At 38.5% G+C, this 16,550-nt stretch overlaps 1 protein-coding gene across 1 annotated transcript in view; it reads left to right on the forward strand.

Annotated features, from left to right (window-relative positions):
• LOC121157578 (steroid transmembrane transporter SLC22A24-like) overlaps positions 1–16,550 on the forward strand; it is a 30,094-nt gene that overhangs the window by 11,658 nt on the left and 1,886 nt on the right. The window contains exons 5-7 of the mRNA XM_040981862.1: positions 9,563–9,686; positions 15,105–15,220; positions 15,817–16,031. Of these exons, the coding sequence (XP_040837796.1) occupies positions 9,563–9,686; positions 15,105–15,220; positions 15,817–16,031 (455 nt within the window). The remainder of the gene's footprint in view (positions 1–9,562; positions 9,687–15,104; positions 15,221–15,816; positions 16,032–16,550) is intronic.

The following is a 16,550-nucleotide window of genomic DNA, read 5'->3' on the forward strand; positions in this document are numbered from 1 at the left end:
ACATATGGCTGAATGCATATGCTGTCAGGAACATCACACAGCAAAGATACACAGTGAAAGAACGGAAAGTGATATTTCACACTAGCAGAAAGCAACAAGGTGCAAGAATAGCTTTCCTAACACCATAAAAAAACTGTAAAATGGACAAAGAAGAGAATTATTAATGATTAATAGATCAGTAATTATTAATAGATCAGTTTAACTGAACATGTACCTATAGTAATGAATCATTGGGTGACTTATGTTCCAACACAATAACAACAAGGGGTTTCGACTAGCAGACAGTTAATCAAACAAACATGAGCAGGGCTAATCTACACTATTGAGAAATGGAGCTACTTGATAGCTACAGAATACTCAAGCCTATCGCTGCAGAATAAACATTCTTTTTATTTTCTAAACTGAATGATTTAAAAAATGAAAATAATTAGATCTTTAAGTAAAATGATGCATCTTTTTAGTTGCCTAAGAAAGAGCTGCCTATTGATTGCAGGGGATAAAAGGAACAAAAATGAAACCATGACTAATAAACAGTGAATGAGAATAGAGAAGAAAGACTTGGTTTTTTAATTTTTTTTTATTGAAAAGTCAGATTTAAAGAGAAAAGGAAAGCCAGAGCGAAAGATCTCCTATGCACTGTTTATTTCATAAGTGGCTGAAATGGCCAGAGCTGAGCCAATCTGAAACCAGGAGCCAGGAGCTTTTTCTCAGTCTTCACACAAGTGCAGAGTCCCAAGGTTTTGGGCCATCCTCTGCTGCTTTCCCAGGCCACAAGCAGGGAGCTGGATAGGAAGTGTAGCAGCCAGGCCTCAAACCAGGGCCCATATGAGATCCAGGATCTTGCAAGGTGAAAATTCAGCCATTAGGTTATCATTCAGGGTTCCAGAATAAACATTCTTATCATCAGTGTGAAGAACTTTCTCTACCACTGCCTCCATACCAGGCCATAAAACAAATCTCAAACAATCAAGAAATTGAAATCATACCATGTAGCTTTTCTCACAATGAAAGGAAGCTGGAGATTAACAACACACAAAACTGGAAAATAAGCAAACACCTGGAGATCGAATAGTGTGCTCCTGAATAACCAGTGGGTCATAACGAAAATCAAAATGGAAAGCAAAAAACTCCCTGGTGAATGAAATGATAGCAACATATCAAAGCTCATGGAATACTGCAAAAACAATATGGAAGAAAGTTTGTGAAAATTATTGTCTATGTCAATAAATAGAAAGGTATCCAGTAAATTAATGAAGAATGCACATGAATGATGAATGAGCCCAAAATTAATAGGAGAAATGAATATTAATTGGAGAGAATAAGAATTAGAATTGAAATTTAACAAACCATTCTAATAGCCAAATGAATAGCTGTTTTAAAAAAAAATCAACAAAGTTCTCAAAATTGGCCCACCTGACAAAAATTAGAGGCCGAAAGTCCACATTAATAAATGCAGAGAAGAAAATTATAAAGTCTAGAAGGAAAGGATACAGTTCTGGAAACAATTTACCAAAGCTGAGGCATGAAGACAGGGGACATCTAAGTAGACCAATAACCAAGACCAAATCAATGATGAAGCTCATACCAACCAAACAAAGCCCAGGGCTGGATGCTCTCACTGCTGAATTCTACCAAACCTTTAAAGAAACATTCTCAAACTATGCAACATTATAAATACTGAGAATAACCCAAACTTCTTCTGTGAATTCAGATCACTTTAATTTCAAAACCTAAAAATGAAGCAACAAAGAGAGAGAACTGTAGGGCCAGGTGAGATAGCATAGTGGCTTAAATTCTCACCTTGAACACACGGAGATCCCATTTGGGCACAAGTTCTAACCTGGCGGCCCCCACTTCCCATCCAGCTAACTGCTTGGGGCCTGGGAAATCAGACTTGGATGGCCCAGGGTCTTGGGTTTGCTCAGCTCTGGCCATTGCAGCTGCTTGGACAGTGAAAAAACAGATGGAAGATCTTCCTCTCTGTCTCTCCTCTTTTCTGTATATCTGCCTTTCCAATAAAAATACATAAATCCTTTAAAAAGAGAGAGAGAAGTATAGAACAATATCCCTGATGAACTTGGATGCAAAATCCTCAACAAAATACTCACCAAACACAACATATCAAAAAGATTATCCACCCAAAGCAAAGGGATTTATCCCAGGGATGCAGGGATGAGTCAACATACACAAATAAAAAGATGACACAAGACATTACCAAACTGAAAAATAAAATTCATTTTGTAATCTCAACAGACACAAAGAAAGCATTTGATAAAATGCAACATCATTTTGCTAAAAACAAAAACAAAAACAAAAACAAAAACTTTTTAAGAATTGAAGCAATGTACCTTAACACAATAAAACCAGTGTGTGATCAGCCAGGAACCAGTACCATAGTGAATCTTGATCAATTAGAATCATTTATACCATGACCTGAAAGCATACAAAGATATCCACTCTCACCATTAGTAACCAGTATAGTCTAGAAGATTTAACCATAACCATTATGAAAGAGAAAGAATTAAAGTGATAGAAATTAGAAAAGAAAAGTCAAATTACCCTGTTTGCTGATGACATGATCATTTACATTAAGGAACAGACAGTGATGGTTTAAGAAACACAATCTCACACTAACACAAATAGGCTTGTGTATTATGGAACAGAATAGAAACTCCAGAAATTAATCCATGCATCTACCATAAGCTAATCTCTGACCAAAAAAAGCTTAAAAATAATCTTCCCTAGAGAAAGGATAGTCTCTTCAACAGTGATATTATTGAAAAACGGAATTGTCCATATGGAAGCATGAACAACACCTCTACCTTACATGTATAGAAAAATAAACTCACAACGGATTAAGGATCTAAATCTAAGACCTGAAGCCATCAGGTTGCAAAAGGAAAACTTAATGAAACTACTGCAAGAAATTGGCATAAGTCTTTTGTAAAAGCTCAGAAGACAGGACATAAAAGCAAAATGAGGCAGGTGGAATTACATCAAACTAAAAACTCTCTTCACAGCAAAGGGACCATTCAATCTAGTAAAGGGGAAACTAAGAGAATGGCAGAAAGCTATTGTCAAGCTTTGCTATGAAAAAGAATTAGCACCCAATATCTTCAAGAAATTCAATAAATTCATTAATAACAAAACAAACTGGTAAAGAAATGGACAAAGGACATAAAGAGGCATTTTTTAAATGAAGACATCAAAAGGCCAACAGGCACATGACAAAATGCTCAGGACCCCTATCTATCAGGACATTTAAGCAGAAATCACAATTTTTCACTTCACTGTGCTTTGGATGGCAATAATTTAAAAAGAAAAACACCACCTTAAAATCAATCTCTTAAAAGTGCAATGAGTAGAGGACAAAAAGAAGCAGTGCATAAGAACAAAAACAATACCTTATGATTTAATTATTATTTGTAACCCTTGTACATATTCCTGTTAGGAGTTTGATCTCCCTACACTTCAGTTATGAAACATTATAGTTAATGGTGCATCCAGCCTAAGATCATGAATTGAACTGAACTTAAGCTTTTCCAGAAAATTAGGAGAAATACAGATAGAAAGGATGGGAAATTGAGGGAGTGAGGAAAGTACAGCTATCCTCTTAAAATAATGAAATACAGGAAATCTTCTCATACTGGTAATATTTTCAAAAAGGGAAAATTCAAAACATTCAAGAGGAAATTTCTAGGTAACTCTTGAAAATCATCCATTCACCTGACTGCTTACTTTTTTAGCAGAAATCTTACAGGCAAGGGGGTATGGCATAGATACAGAGAGAGATGGGAAAAAAAGCTCCTAACCAATAATACTTTATTGAGTAACATAATCTTTAATAAATAATGGACAGTTAAGTCTTTCAAAACCAACAGTTGGGGAATTTATCACTATCTGACCAGCCTTACTAATTAAACATGCAGGTGTCCTACATATAGACCCAAAGAAACAAAACATGTATGAATGTATAAAACCTATCAGTAAAAGGGCAAAACTTGCTTTAAACAACAAAATAAATTTGAAAGGAAAGGTGGCCTCATAAATTCATCACTTACCAATAGAACCTAAAATAAAAAAAGACTAAATTCCCCAATTAAAAAAATCAAAGTCTTCTAAAAAGCTTTTACAAATGATCCAATAGTATGCTATCCACAAAAAAATCACCTCACCAGTAAATATACACTTTTACTAAAACTAAAGATATAAAAAAAATATTCCCTACAAACAGAAATCAAAGCAGGAAGTAACTATGCTTGTATCAGACAAAATATACTTCAAGACAGAAACTCTAAAATGGGAAAACAAAAATCACCATGTCAGAATCAAGTGGTTAAGTATATAAGATGTGACCGCTGTAATGTAAATGGACCCAATGCAGGACCACTCACTCCTATAAAACAGATGCTACTAGATCTCAAGAAAGACATAAGTCCCAAGACATCAACATTGGGGACTGTAGCAACACACCCCACAATGAACTGATCATCCAACAAAAATTCAGCAAAGAAATTACAGAACTTGGATAAATTATATGTCAAATAGACTCTACAATATTTACAAAACATTCCATCCTACAACTACAGAATCCACATTCTTTGCACCAACACAGGAAACGTTCCCTTGAATAGGCTCCCTTTTACAAGTCAGCAGCACACCATGTATCTCCTCCAACCAATTCCAATTTACTTTTTCCATTTTTTTTTCTTCTTGTTTTCTTTGCAAGCAGAACGGAAGCTTTATTTTTAGCGTAGTGAAGGATAAGCCCCTCACCAGGGAGATGCAGCAAGGCAGAGTGCCAATGCAGAGTGCACCAAGCAGGACACTGAAGTGCAAGAAAACCACTTGGGCTCTTAAAGTTTTATTTCTTTCAGCCATGAGTGCAGCATTGGTAGGGGATTCCAGGTAGCTGGTGGCTGATAAGGAAGTGTCCTTGCATTAAATGCATGCATTTATAACTGCAGCATTACTCAAGCAGCTGTCTAATCTGGAAACATAACCCCAGACCTCCCGCCCGTGCATGTGGAAAGCAAGCAGAGGCAAACTCCCCTCTAGCTGAGCTGTTCACATCCCTTCAAGGCTGAGCAGAATACTTACCTCTGACAGTCAAAACATTTACGAAGTGCACAAGAGAGAATGGCAAAATGATGTCTGGGCAGCAGGCATGCCTTTCCAAGGCCTTAGGCACAGCCTGAAAAATTACTAAGTAATCTGAAGAAGCCAACTACATTAAATCAATTGTATCTCAACAACACTTTTAAAACTCTAACCACACTAAAAATGTTTGTACCAAATAATTCTGACCAACAAAACTGCAATAAAACCACTAAGAATGAAAAAGCTGCTGACTATACTAAAAATAAATATATCAGTAACAAGACTTAAAAAATAAAACTGATGAAAAACAGGTCACCCCAATATTCTCTAAGCTAACTTTAAAAACAAATGACAAATTATAACAAAAATAGATTGACTCTATTAATAAAACTCTATTTAGTTAATATAGTAAAACAATAAGGCAAAATTTAAAAAAAAATCCTTCCTCAAAACCATAAAAGTTAAAACATAAGGTCCCGCTTGTGACAACCTGCAATGCCAGTATCTCATACATTTGGCAGTTTATGTCCTGGGCAGGCCTGGGAAAGCAATGGAAGATGGCCCAAGTGTTTTAGACCCTGACCCCATGTGGGAGAGCAGGAGGCAGTGCCTGTCTCCTGACTGGTCCAGCTCTGACTATTGAGGCCATTTACACAGTGAACCAGTGGATGCAAGATCTGTCTTTTTTTAACTTCAATTTACAACAAATAAAATAAATCTTTTTAAGCTAAAAATAAACCACAGCACAAAAACCTGACAACACTCCTTGACTAAACTAATAACTATAGGCTATTAAACCAATAACTAAAGCTTTAACTACCCAGAATGTGTAGTTTGATGCCTGTGAAGTCTTACAAAGATGTATCATAAACAACCCTACTCTAAGTATCATCCCATCATACTCAGTTAATCAGGGCAACAGCAAAGTAAAAGCCTTCCAGACACCATATGTGAGGGGTTGCTGCCAAAGGCCTTCTTCCCTTAAGCCCCATATCCCCCCTAAACCTCAACCACCTACAGAGGCTACCAGAGCTCCCCTCATGAAACCAAGATGCTCTGGGGTTGCATGCCCACTCCTTCCTGCCCTCCTGCACCAAACACAGCCTCCTCATCACCACCCCCCAACACCACCACCACCCCCAAGGCACCACACCCGAGACTAGGCTCTGTTTGAGTCTCTGTCCTTCATTTGGGAAGTCCTACAGCCACAGGGAAGCCAGGGGGTGGGGGTGGGGAGCCCAACAGTTTTTCAATAAAAGTGTGAATTTAAAAAACCAAAGCCGTAAGAAAATCTGCAACTCCGTGAGATACAAACAGCAAACATGCATAATGGGTCATTGAGGAAAGGAATAGAGAACTTAAACACTTCCTTGAAATAGTGAAAACAAAACATACCATACCAATCAACTAGAGCAACACTAAGAGGAAAGAGTAGTAGAAAATTTTCAGATAAACAACATAATGATCCATCTCCAGGACCTGGAAAGTTAACAGTAAACAAGTAATTGCTGTAGGATAAGCAGCAGCATGTAAGTGCAACATTCCATAGGAGCATCTGTTAGAGTTCCAGAGGCCCCACTTCCAAAGTAACTCCCTGACAATACATCTGGGAAAACAGCAGAGAATGGCCCGAGGACTTGGCCTCTGCCAATGTGTGGGAACCTGGATAGAGTTGCAGGCTGTTTGTTTAGATCAGAATAGCCTTGGAAGATGGAAGATGGTAGCAGCAATTGTCTCTAGTAAACCAATGAATGCATGTGCTGTCTGTCTTCTTCCTTTTTTTTAAGATTTATTTATTTTCATTTCAAAGTCAGATATTCAGAGAGGAGGAGAGACAGAGGAAGATCTTCCATCTAATGATTCACTCCCCAAGCAACCGCAACAGCTGGAGCTGTGCCAATCCAAAGCCAGGAGCCAGGAACTTCTTTCCAGGTCTCCCCTGCAAGTGCAGGGTCTCAAGGCTTTGAGTCAACCTCCACTGCTTTCCCAGGCCACAAAGCAGGGAGCTGGATGGGAAGAGGGGCTGCCAGGATTAGAACCGGTGCCCAAAGGGATCCTGGCACATTTAAGGCGAGGACTTTAACCACCATGCTATTGCGCCAAGCTGCAGTCTGGCTGTCTTCTCTCTCTCTTTCTCTTTCTGTCTCTCTGTCTCATTATCACTCTCCATTTCTATAAATCTGCTTTTCAAATAAATAAATCAATTTTTTAAAACGTTACAATCTGAACAGATAAAATTGCTACATTGTTATTTAGATTAAGAAAAAAAGACATATCAATCATCAGATATAAAAATTACTGCTGATGATACTGAAGAAATATAAGAATCATAAGAATCTATTGTAAACAACTCTATGCCTACAAATCAGAAAAACTAGAACAGATTGATATCTGGAAACAAACAACCCACAGTTGATTCATGAATATATAGGATACCTTAACAGATCAATTACCATTGATGAGACTCAATCTGTAATAAAGCAACTCCTAACCAAGAAAAACCCAGGACAGAACAGTTTCACTGCAGAATTCTAAAAGCTTTTAAAGAACTGGCACTGAATCTTTTGGGGTTGGCAGGGGGGAAAGACTGGAAGAAAACCTTTCTAAAGTCATCATCAAGGGCATAATTACCCTGATTCCAAAACCATAGAAGTACACAACAAAGAAAATTAATCTATAGATCAAAGATTCTGATAAACAACCGCAAAAATTCTCAAAGAAAAGTCTAGCAAATCAAATGTAATAACATATTAAAAGGATATTTTACTTTGATCATGTGGAATTTATCCCAGACTTTATGTGGAGCAAAACTAGAATTTCATTCATGCCATTCTTATTCAATGGAATTTTAACCAAAGCTATTAGACAAGAGAAATAAGTAAAAGGTATACAATTAGGAAAACAAGAAATCAAGAATTTCCTTCATGTTTCTAAAAGATAGGCTGTTATACATGTTGGAAACAAACAAACAAACCAAAACAAAAAAACCAACAAGAGCCAATTCATCAGATTACTATACACAAAATCAATTCAAAATGTCAGTAACAGTTTTATATCCAACAATGATCACACTAACAGAAATCCCATTCATCATAAGCATAAAAAGCTGTAATACTTTGGGAAAGTTCATTCAAGATGTCAAAGAACTCTATAGTGAAGATTACAAAACACTAACAAAAATGATAAAGGGGCACCAGGTAATGAAATGGCATATACCATTGCTTATCATCATTTTCTATGATTATGTGAACACTTATTGAGGTCACATAATTTCCCCCAACACCATTGTTTACACATACCAGTGTAATGGGTAAAGCACATCTGATTAAATGACACTGCTAGAATCTATGCTAGCGTTAAATGGAAGGAGAAAGGAACTTTGTGTTCATGTTAAGAGACAATTAAGCCATTGAGTGTTAACTGTGGTTTGTGTGTTATTTATTTATTTATTTATTTATTTATTTATTTATTTATTTATTCCATGATACATATCCCTAATATACATAGACATAAAGATCCATAACAAAATACGAGTCAACAGATTCACCAGTACATCAGGCAGATCAGACACCCAGATCAGGTGGGATTTATCCATGGCATGCAGGAATGATTTCACATTCACAAATCAATAAATGGGATGCACCAGGTAGACAAGTTGAAAAATAAAAACCATGTGATCATCTAAATAGAGACAGAGAAAGCATTTGACAAAATCCAACATAACTTCATGCTAAAAACCTTAAGCAAGATAGGCATAGAACTTTCTATAACACAATCATACCAATACACGAAAAACCCAATGCCAGCATCATACTAAATGGGGAAAGACTGGAAACTTTTCCAATAAGATTTGGAACTAGAAAAGGGTGTCCAGTTTCACCACTGCTATTCAATATAGTATTGGAATTCCTTGCCAGAGCTGTTAGGAAAAAAAAATTAAGGAATTCAAACTGGAACTGAGGAATTAAAATTACCCATGTTTGCAGATGACATGATTCTCTACATAGGAAAAATGAAAAGATTCAATCAATAGATTATGGGAACTCATAAGAGCATTTGTCAGGGTGGCAGGATACAAAATTAATGAGTATGAATCAATGGCAGTAGTATAGATTTAAAAAAAAAAAAGAAAAAAAAAACTCCATGACTGAGAAAGAACTTATAAGTATGATGACAATTAAAATAGCAGTGAGGAATCTCAAATAGTTAGAAAAAAACTTAACTAAAGACATGTGCAAGACCTCTATAATGAAAATTATAAAACATTTTTAGAAAGAAATGGAAGACATTAAAAGATGGAGACACTTAAACATTTTCCATACAGAGATGAAGAAACCATGTTCCTGGAGCAGCAGGATCAACGTCATCAAAATGCCCATATTATCAAAATAAACAGATTCAACATGATCCCCACCAAAATCCCAGCAGTATTCTTCTCAGACATTGGGTGTTCTTTCACCAGGTGGCTGGTGGAGTCGGCTCGGTGGCTGATTACCACTAATCAGCTGGAAGAGGGCATGAAGGCGCTTGCAAGAGTGGCACACATCAATGGAAAAGAGAATGCTGAAGAGATCCTGACAATTGAGGTGACATGGGGAGGGGAGCTGATTTCAGGAATGAAATGGTCTGGCCTCACAACTCCCAGCTGGGTTCTGGAGAGAAAACAGACTGGAATTAGAACTCTGTAAGTGGGACATTACTGCTATCTAGTTGCCCCATGGATTCAACATTTTAGAGAGAGGTCATTAAGTAAAAAAATGTACATTCTCTTGTGTCAAGAATTTGAACATTGATACTGAAATTCTCTGATTTAAGTCAGCATGATAATTTATATTTAACAATGGAATAGGGCCTGGCGGTGTGGCCTAGCAGCTAAAGTCCTCGCCTTGAATGTGCCGGGATCCCATATGGGCGCCAGTTCTAATCCTGGCAGCTCTACTTCCCATTCAACTCCCTGTTGTGGCCTGGGAAAGCAGTCGAGGACGGCCCAAAGCTTTGGGACCCTGCACCCATGAGGGATAACTGGAAGAAGTTCCTGGACCCTGGCTTTGGATCGGCATAGGACCAGCTGTTGCGCTTATTTGGGGAGTAAATCATCAGATGGAAGGTCTTCCTCTCTGTATATCTAACTTTCCAATAAATAAATAAATCTTTTAAAAAATGGAATATCATTACCGAGACATGTAGATACAAACAATCAAAACAATTTGACTTCTAACTATTTCACTGTCTCAAAGTAAACAGAAATCCTTGAGGTAAACATAAATCCTTTCTTTAAAACTTTTTAAAATTTATTTTTATTGGAAAATCAGATATACAAGTCAGATATATGGAGAGGAGGAAAGACAAGGAGAAAGATTTTCTGCCTAATGATTCACTCCCCAAGTGGCTGAGATGGCCAGAACTCAGCAGACTCAAAGCTAGGATCCAGAAGCCTCTTCTGGGTCTCCCATGAAGGTTTTAGATTCCAAAACCTTTGGGCATCCTTGACTGCTTTCCCAGACCACAAGCAGGGAGTTGGATGGGAAACAGGGACACTAGAACATGAACCGGTGCCTATATGGGATACCGGCAAGCAAGCCCTAGGTTGCCACGACAGACCCCCATGCAATCTTAAAAAACAAAGAATTATTGCTCAAGAAGAAGATAGTAAAGGTGTACTGTTGATTTTAATACACTATTCAAATTAAGGGAGGATCAAGATAGCAGAATAGGGTAAGGACACTTTTAAAATGGACAGAAAAACATTTAAGCAGGATGAAGCAGAGAGGACATATTCCAGGAAATAGGAGAGGACAGAACAATAGCAGAGGGGTACCTGGAGACCGTCAGACACAGGAAAGCAGTGAAAACAATGGGGTGGTGTTACACTAACTGATAATCCAGCAGCATTCAGCTAACAGTGATCTGAACTCTACAGGCAGCCAAAACTCCACCAGCAAACAGGTGGGAAGGGACTTTCACTGGGAGCTTGGGAGGTGAATCCAAAGAACTGTCTGTCCTGCTGGTCCGTTTGATTTGACCAGGAACAGAGACAGAGCAGCACATCCCAGACCAACAGTGCAAGAACAGGGTGAATTTCATAGCCTAGTCAGCCACTAGAGCCAAATTGGGTGTCATTTTGCCTAAGGAGGTAAAGGCAAGGGAAAGGACTGAGGACACGCTGAGCTGGGAGTGAACTCATTTTTCACTCAGTGAATTGTATCAACATGGCATTCTACAGGTTCCACCCAAGACAGGTCTGGGTAGCCCTCAGACCTGACAGCCAGCAGATCAAGAACTCTAGTATTGGTACATTAGGCACCATTTTGTACACTGTGGCAAAAGCTTTAGGACTGCAAGGGACAACAGTGAACTGCACATGTGCTGAGCTCATGAGAACTCACCGAGTTCCGTGGTTTGAACTGGTCCCACAGGAAAATAATGCCAACTGTGGCTTGGCACGGGTCAAAATAGGTCCATATGGCACCCAGAACTAATGTCCAACAGGTTCCGGCAAGATCAGTGGCACCAACACCTACCTATATAGGACACCTGGTGTCTCCTCAATCTTGGGAACTGCCCCAACCGGAAGTGGGAGAAAGGTTGTACATACAACAGTGCATCCTCAGCACAGTGTCACAGGAGATGGAGATTGGTGAGCCAGGAGTTATGGCTATGGAGTTCCTTGTTGAAATCTAACAGAAAAACTCAGACCTGGAACCTGCTGGAGGGAGTGGCACAAGTGGCTGCAAGTAAAGAGCTGTGTATCAACTGCAATGAATACAATTGAACTGTAGACCTGTGGGTGACACAGCTTAGAAACCTGCCCAAGGAGAAGACTCTGCTAACCAAAAGTACAATGATCAAGAGCAAAAGAAGAGACAAAGCACAATGTATATTACTGAAGACTCCCCTGCAAAGGAGAAAAACCCTTTGCCAACCTCAAAGTTAACTGAGGAAGACATTGAGAAAAGGGGCCATACAGAATCCATAAGACTCATTTTAAAGCTACTAATCAACAATGAGAAGCTCATGCCAGAGTTCAAATAATTTAAGGAAGCAATAAAGAAAATCAAGGCTGGTATATCAGAAATAAAGAACACAGTAGAGCAAATTAAAAGTACAGTGTAGAGTCTCCAAATAGAATGAAGCAAGCAGAGCTTTTATTGGCTTCTTCAAAGCAGAGAGCAGATCCTGACCTGACTTGCTCACTAAGTCACATAAAACCACTTACCCAGCACCTGAGTGGGAGTGGAAGTGAGTTAATGTAAAACTGAGACTTCAAGTAACTCATACCTAGTATTGGACATAACCCCAAGAATTCAGTTTCTGGAGTAGGTGCTACAGCAAGGGTCCATGCACAGCTCTTTTGAGAGAACACAGGAAGTATTCATCAGGATTCAGTGGGCTAGGACAGGATTGTGCATTAGCTGATGATGTATAAAAAACAAAGGCCTTTCAGACATCATACAAGCTGGTTGGCACTGACCCGATGAAGAATGCCCCATACCAACCATGTAAGAAACCAAATGCCTGCAGAACAAAATGTTGGTAAAGGAAAACATGGAGATTCTATACTCCGGCTCCAGTGACTGCATCGCTCTGACATGATACATAAACTGCTGCATGCAAAATGCTGAGGGAAAACTAATCTAATTCTAGTTTACATTCAGAGTTCACAACTTGAACATTAAAATGATGCTCAAATGTGAACCAACATATTTATTACAGTTTGATAGTAGAGCGCTTTGCATTTGTACTTCTGGGGAACTAAAAAAAAAAAAAACTACATGTCCTTAACATGAAAGCAAAACGGTTACAAGCCCATGCTAACCTCTGTAGATATCCCTGCTGAAAGTGGAGAGAAACGTGAGGCACAAAGGAGTGCACATCAATTCTAAGTTTCAGCTGGGCTAAGTTTACATGTCCTGTAGCTAGGTCTCAAGATTAGGAAGGAGAAAGCAAATTGGTTCTAAGCAACAACCTCTTAACTCTTCGATAAAAACTTTGCAATTCTTTTTTTTATATATATATATATAAAGAATAGAGCTATGTACAGGTGGGTGGTGCATTCTGGGAACTACATGACCTTTTCATTTTTCACTGCTTTTCAGATCACTTTGCATTTATTTTTGGTGTGGCTCTCCTGTAGTTTTCTTTGGTGTTTATTTCCTAGCAAAACCACACTAACAATTACCTCTGAGAGACACATGTCTCTGCCACAGCCTCCCACTCAGATAATTGAGAGATAAGACACCTCAGTATCCTATCAACAATGGAATTAATTTCTTTAGAGCCCTTTGTTCCTGAATGACACACTCACAGTCTGATTTTTCTAAGGTCTTAAAAATGCTGCCTATGAGGTGATGACAGATATGCTAATGTCTTCTTGCAGTTTCCAACTAGGACATTATTAAGAGCTATGGCATTATTATCCAGTCTTTACTGAAGAAGAGTCTACTCCCAAGCTTAATCACATGGGTGTTGGAAGGCTAAAAGGCCTTTCAGGCTGTTGGAGTGAAGATCTCATTTCTGGTTGTACGGGTCTCTCCAACTGCAGTGGCTAAAGTATGGAGCTCCAGGGAAGGCTGCATCACAGAAAATAATCTTGTAAAATCTACTCTGTGAGTTGGGAGCAGCAACTGGCAATCCTAGAATGTTCTGTTTATTAGAAACAAGCCCAGTAAACATGGGTGAATTACACAGAAGTGTGAAAACTAGAAGCTGGTATTGAGGACCATGATTCAATGCTGCCCACTGCTGCTGTCACTTCAAAAACCTGATATCAAATGAGATTTTAGGAATGAAGATGGCAGACAAGTGGAAGGACATGTTTAAACAGATAGAGAAATGCTAGCCAGAGTGACGTGGGGAGGGCAGATTCCAGAAAATAGGAGAGGACAGAACAACAACGGAAGGGCACCTCAAGACTGACAGACACAGGAGATAAGCAAAAACAACGGTGTGATGCAGCATCCACCGGTGGGTCCATGGGCCAGCCCTACTTAGTCCAGGTCCTGTCCTAGCAGCAATGATGGCCTTTCCTGACCAGCCTCTTCAAAACATTTTCTTCTGATTAAATTCTTCATTGACTCATAGATCATACAGTAGAATCATTTTCCTTAAGAAGGTTCTTGATTTTTGTTTCTTTAGTGACACATTAGTCATTCAGTAGCATTTAATTTAAATTCGTGGCATTGTAAATTTCCTTTTTTCTTCCTGTTGTTGCTTTTGCTTTGTGGCTTTTCATTTAAGAAGATGTACAGTAACTGTGTAATGGAGACTATCCTATGCAGATGTGAGGATATAATGCAGTATGCATTTCTACCTCCATATCAGAGATGGACTCCCAATGAAACTGTTAAATGTATCTTGACAATTGGATGCTGGATTCTCTGCCATTGTCCATGCCCACAATGATGGACTTATCACTGTTTTTGAAGAACTATTCTCTTGTAACAATATAGGAGAAATCAGTGGAGGGGGGAGGACAATTCGAGGAGAGGTAAGGGAGATGTCAGGACCTATGGAACAGTATCATAAAATGGCAATACAATAAAAATTGAAGAAGTGAGATACTAATGTTTTTTACTTAGGGAGAGAAAGAGTAGGTAAAAAACGATATTGAGAGTTTTTATGTGCTTGTAAATTCTTAAAATGTCTACAACAGCCAGGCCTGGACTGGCTGTAAAAACAGGAATCACGAAATCAGTCCAGGTCTGTCTGCCCTGTTGGTGGCAAGAACTCTGTGACCTGAACCATCACCACGGACCCCTGGGAGCTGTATTAACAGAAGCTGAATAAAGGAGCAAAGGCCTGAGCTATGAGCTAAATGCAGCCGTACTTTGTGTGGTGCATGGCCTCTTGACCACTAACCCAGACACACATTCCACACTTGATGGCACCATCTGTTCCCTTGTGGTGATTGCCCCTTCTTATAACCATCTCATCCTCCAGGACTCATCACTAAAACCTCCCAGACCTCTCCTAAATGCTTGTTCTCTCTCTCTCTATTGTTGAAGTTTGTGAGATCCACCGCTCTGGAGGAGCTGGAAAAAATGAGGACAGCGCCATTAACATTTCAGATACTGCGTGCAGCCAAACTGCGCATGAGAATCCTCTACCTGGGCCTTGTGAGGTGAAGCACATGGGGTGATGGATCCATTTAAAATGTTGGATAAGCAAACAAAATTCCTTTGTTTTCAAAGAGTTATATAAAGTGAATAAATTTCACATTTTCAACATATTAACAGCATTTCAACATATTAACATGCATATTAATAGCATTTCTTTTTACAGTTGAACATAAAAGAGAAAAGCAAATGATTAGAAAAGCTTGTCTGCAGATAATATTGTGGTGTATTCTTGCCCTCTAGGATTCATTGGGACCTACTTAACCTGGTTACAGAGATAGTCCAAGCACTGAGTTAATCTGTGGAGCGAGAGAGGGAGGATGCAAAACTTTAGCACAAATTATCCTTTTACTTGTTAAAAACATTCTATAGAAAGAAGAAGCAAATGAGTAGAAATTACAAACATTCTCTATTCATTTATACTATAATTTTTCATTAATTTATTATTTTGCTTCTTAGATGTTAGATACTTGAGCAATATTTTCATTAGATACCTGAACAATATTTTACCAATTATAATGTTTGCATTCAAAATCGTATGTAGAATTCTTTTTGTCACTGAGGCTTATTAAATTTGTCTTTACCTCTTTCTTCCCTGCAGATTAGGAGCCACTGTACCATTTATGGGCTTGGTCCTCAACCTCCAGGAAGTGGGGGGCAGTATCTTCTTGGTACAGGTTCTCTTTGGGGCTTTCACACTCATACCAAGATGCTGTATCATTTTTATAACAAAGCACTTGGGCCGTCGCACCAGTCAGTCCCTGCTTTTCTTCCTGGTAGGGCTTTGCATGCTAATCAGCACATTTTTGCCCAAAGGTAAGGAAGTTAAGAGTTTACGGGATGAATGGGTTTCCTCGGAGTCCTTGGGAGTTGCTTGGATTTATGTACTCATGTCAAAGTTAAAGCCCTACTTCGATATTTCCATTAAATTGTATAAGATGCTTTTCAAATTTTTACTGCTAATCTTTGCCAAGTTGACACTGCTGATTATTAACTGGAAGTACTAATTATCTCATGAACTATTGTTCCAGATTCTGTGTCTATTGACTGTATCCACTCCCCAATAAATACAATCTATTTGTTATGATTTGACAAAATACCTGGCTAACATCAAAAATTGTTCTGCACACTCTTAATTACAAACTGTTTAATATGTGATTATATGTATTTATCACCAGTAACATCTTTATAGACTGCCTATAAAACTATACTATACTATATACAACAAATACTGACTACTTACAAGTGGTAACCCTATATGCATTTATTACCTGTGTATGCATTCATGTCAGAGAAAGTATGCAGGAAAAATAACATAAAATGAATGAAGTTATA

Source organism: Ochotona curzoniae, unplaced genomic scaffold, assembly GCF_017591425.1.
Source record: "Ochotona curzoniae isolate NIBS_2020 unplaced genomic scaffold, NIBS_Ocur_1.0 contig_3527, whole genome shotgun sequence".
Classification (NCBI taxonomy): Eukaryota; Metazoa; Chordata; class Mammalia; order Lagomorpha; family Ochotonidae; genus Ochotona; species Ochotona curzoniae.